Genomic DNA, 3,965 nt, shown 5'->3' on the forward strand with positions numbered 1-3,965 from the left:
GAGGCTAGAGCAGTAATTGGATAGTCTGTTTGTACTATTTCTTTTTCAAATCAAAGCTAGCGTATGTGACAGTGAGCCTTGCTGCAATCGTGCTCTCTCCGACGTACGCTGTACGTAGCAGCCACGGCCGGGCAGCCATGGCCTCCACACATACATCTCTCAGCAAGTCTCGGTGACTGACCGCCGGCCTGACCGGCGACTTCAGATTCTAAACCGCCGGTCGTTGCACGGCCTGTCAGTTCCTGAGTTATAACCACTGGTATATATTATCGCTAGCTGCTCTCCGTCACTCACGAGTACATACATGTACTACATCTAATCTGCTATGAGCAGACACCACAGGCTACATTGTTTGGACGTCCTGTGACCTCCGGCCGTCGTGCAGTGCAGGCCATGGCATCCACGAAGCAGCCCAGAATCCGTCCAACGAAGGACAACTTCGATCTTGACCGGCAAATATGACTGGTGAATGGTGACTAGCGTCTGTGCCCACACATCTGCCATGGTGCCTCATCCATCCACACGTCAACCCAGCTCTGCCCTACATTTCCAGCACATGCGTTTTTAAGAGCATCTCCCGACGTAGCACCGGGAAAATATACACACTCTTTCATAGCACGTCGCAACCGATCACCACCACCACCATGGCTCGCTCACCTGCCGAGTTCGTCTTGCTCCTTATGGCAGCGGCAATCTGGAGCTTCTTCCTCGTCGCCGGCGCAGGGCAGCTCCAGCCGAGCTGCATAGGGCGCGAGAGGGACGCGTTGCTGGCCTTCAAGCAAGGCGTCAGCGACGACCCCAAGGACTACCTTGGGTCGTGGCGACAAGAGCGCCAAGATTGCTGCCAATGGGCAGGCATCACCTGCGACAACGTAACTGGCCATGTCGTCGAGCTTGACCTTGGCCAAGGAAATTATTTGGCCGGCCAGATAAGTCCTTCCTTGCTCTCTCTAGAGCATCTCGAGTACCTCAATCTCTGGGGCACGGGACTGTGTGGGCCTGGTGGTCGTGTTCCAGAGTTCTTGGGTTCCTTAAAGAACTTGAAGTATCTTGATCTGTCCGGCATGTCTTTCTCTGGTATGGTGCCTCCTCAGTTTGGCAACCTGTCAAAGCTAGAATACCTCGACCTATCCCGCATACATTTCAACAATACGCAGATGGTCTTAACAGACATCTCATGGTTAACCCGTCTACCTCTGTTGGTGCAACTTGATATGAGTCTTATCAACCTCAGCTCAATAGCCGATTGGCCTCTTGTTGTGAACAAGATTCCATCTTTGAAGTTGCTCCGTCTTGTTGAGTGCTCGCTTTCAAGTGCAAACCAATCCCTCACACACCTAAACCTCACAAATCTTCATAACCTTGATCTCTCCTTTAACCACTTTGGTCATCCAATCGCGTCCGGATGGTTTTGGAACTTAACAAGCATCAAGGACCTCAGCCTTGCTAGTAACTATCTGTATGGTCCATTTCCTGATGCACTCGCAAATATGACATCCCTCCAATGGTTAGATTTGCAAGACATGGGTAACAAAGCCACAATGACAGTGGACTTGAAAAACCTATGTGATTTGGAAGAGCTATGGCTTGATGGAAGCCTCTCCTCTGGAAACATAACAGAGTTTCTAGATAAATTGCCACAATGTCCATCCAACAAATTGCAGTACTTGTACTTGAGCAGCAACAATATGGCTGGAATTCTTTCCAACAGAATGGGGCACTTAACCAACCTATTTTGGTTCGACATTTCTTACAATAACATTACTGGAGCTATACCGCTAGGCATTGGGAATCTCTCTTGTTTACAAAGCCTTGTTCTTTCTAACAATTTTCTTACTGGTGCTATACCGCTAGGCATCGGGAATCTCTCTTCTTTAGAAGCTGTTTATCTTTCTAACAATTTTCTTACTGGTGCTATACCGCTAGGCATCGGGAATCTCTCTTCTTTAGAAGTTCTTTATCTTTCTAACAACCTTCTTACTGGAGCTATACCGCTAGAGTTGGGAAATTGCACTTATGTCTATCTCTCAAATAACAAATTTAGTGGACCTATACAACTAGGGATAGAGCACTGCACTACATTAGAAGAACTTGACCTTTCTGATAACAATATTACTGGAGTTATACCCCCATGGTTGGGGAATTGCACTAGTTTGAGGCACCTTTCTCTTTCTAATAACCTTCTCGTTGGACATGTCCCATCTAAGATCACCTTGCTTGGCAATTTGACTGAACTCGCCCTTGGCAACAATAATCTAGATGGTGTGATCACGGAGGAACACCTAGTTGCTCTAAAGAACTTAGAACACCTTGATCTATCACACAATTCTTTCTCTGGTCCTATGCCATTAGAGTTTGGAGCTTACAAATGAGTAGAATTGACATTATCCTCCAATTACTTCAGTGGACATATTCCGATATCTGTTTGTATGTTGAGGAACCTACTTGTCTTGGATTTATCAGACAACCTTTTAGTGGGTGAACTTCCCCGGTGTTCTCGAGAGCCTAACCTGGTTTTCCTCCTCTTAAGTCACAACCATCTTTCTGGCAAGTTACCATCATCACTGAAGAACTACAAGAGTCTAGCATTCATGGATCTTTCAGCAAATAATTTCCATGGAAAATTTCCATCGTGGATTGGAGACTTAGTATATTTGCGCTTTTTGCAACTAAGTCAAAATTTCTTTTGTGGGGATATTCCGGTGACTATCACAAATCTTAAACGCCTTCGTCAGCTCAGTTTAGCAGGAAACAATATATCTGGTGTTATACCATGGTCTTTGTCAAATTTAACAGCAATGACCCAAAAACATACAAAGAGACCTGGGGTCGACATGTTTGTATGGTACACCGGCTATGTGGGTAAATTTGGAGAAGTTTGGCCCATTGTGATGAAGCGCCAAGAACTTAAGTATGGTAAAGGAATTTTTAATGTGGTTGGTATGGATCTATCACTCAACTACCTAACAGGTGAAATTCCTGATGGGATAACCTCTCTTAATGGATTGTTGAATCTAAACTTCTCATGGAACCAATTAAGTGAAAAAATTCCTGGGAAGATTGGAGCCATGAAATCACTTGAATCATTGGACCTGTCAAGGAACAGCCTTTCTGGTGAAATCCCAACAAGCTTGGCAGAATTGACTTATTTAAGCTCCTTGGACTTGTCATATAACAATCTTACAGGAAGAATTCCAGTGGGGCGCCAACTTGACACCCTCTACTTGGAGAACCAGTCCATATACATGGGCAACATTGGTCTGTGTGGCCCTCCTCTTGAAAGGAATTGCTCGGGAAACAATGCACCGGAGCATGACAATCAACAGAAAATTGAGAAGGTTTCTGAACCTGTGTTGTTCTTTTACTTTGGACTTGGATCTGGGTTGGTGGCTGGCCTTTGGGTTGTGTTTTGCACCCTACTGTTCAAGAAAGTTTGGAGGGTTGCATATTTCCGCCTCTTTGACAAGTCGTATGACAAGGCATATGTGTTTGTGGTTGTTACTTGGGGCAGGATAAACCGAGAGCCGATAGAAACTTAAGTGTGACAACCAATAAGGTAATGCAAATCAGGTGATGTATTTTCACCCTATACTGAATCTGGAATAAATAGAGGTACCGAAGCATTTGGCAGCTTATGCTAGTATGTGTTCTTTTCTCTCTAGTAGACTTGTAATATGAACTTTGGTCTAATGCATGTAACTGTTATATTGGTTTGTACTTATGGGTCATGATGAACCTGCATGGATTTAATTTCCCAGCTCTTGTTCCTTTCGTGTTAATGGTTTGTAGTGTGTAAATGAATGTTTTGTGAGTCTGCTAGAATGTTAAGCTTTTCAGTGATGCTTGTTCATACATTTCCCAGAGCTTATCAACTACTTATTGAACTAGCACAAGCACATTCTACATTATCTAACCATACTCGTCAATGTCGAGTAGACAGAGTGGCTGAAAATAAATGTTTCCTT

At 44.5% G+C, this 3,965-nt stretch overlaps 1 protein-coding gene across 1 annotated transcript; it reads left to right on the forward strand.

Moving 5' to 3' along the window:
- The first annotated feature begins 618 nt into the window (after positions 1-618).
- Positions 619-3,623, forward strand: LOC123140717 (probable LRR receptor-like serine/threonine-protein kinase At4g36180). The gene has a single exon (XM_044560004.1). The coding sequence runs from the start codon at positions 645-647 to the stop codon at positions 2,370-2,372; it is 1,728 nt and encodes a 575-aa protein (XP_044415939.1). The 5' UTR covers positions 619-644; the 3' UTR covers positions 2,373-3,623.
- Positions 3,624-3,965: the final 342 nt, after the last annotated feature.

This window comes from Triticum aestivum, chromosome 6D, assembly GCF_018294505.1.
Source record: "Triticum aestivum cultivar Chinese Spring chromosome 6D, IWGSC CS RefSeq v2.1, whole genome shotgun sequence".
Taxonomy (NCBI): domain Eukaryota; kingdom Viridiplantae; phylum Streptophyta; class Magnoliopsida; order Poales; family Poaceae; genus Triticum; species Triticum aestivum.

Coding starts and splice junctions, on each gene's coding strand:
- LOC123140717 (XM_044560004.1), top strand. CDS start 645: ATGGCTCGCTCACCTGCCGAGTTCGTCTTGCTCCTTATGGCAGCGGCA.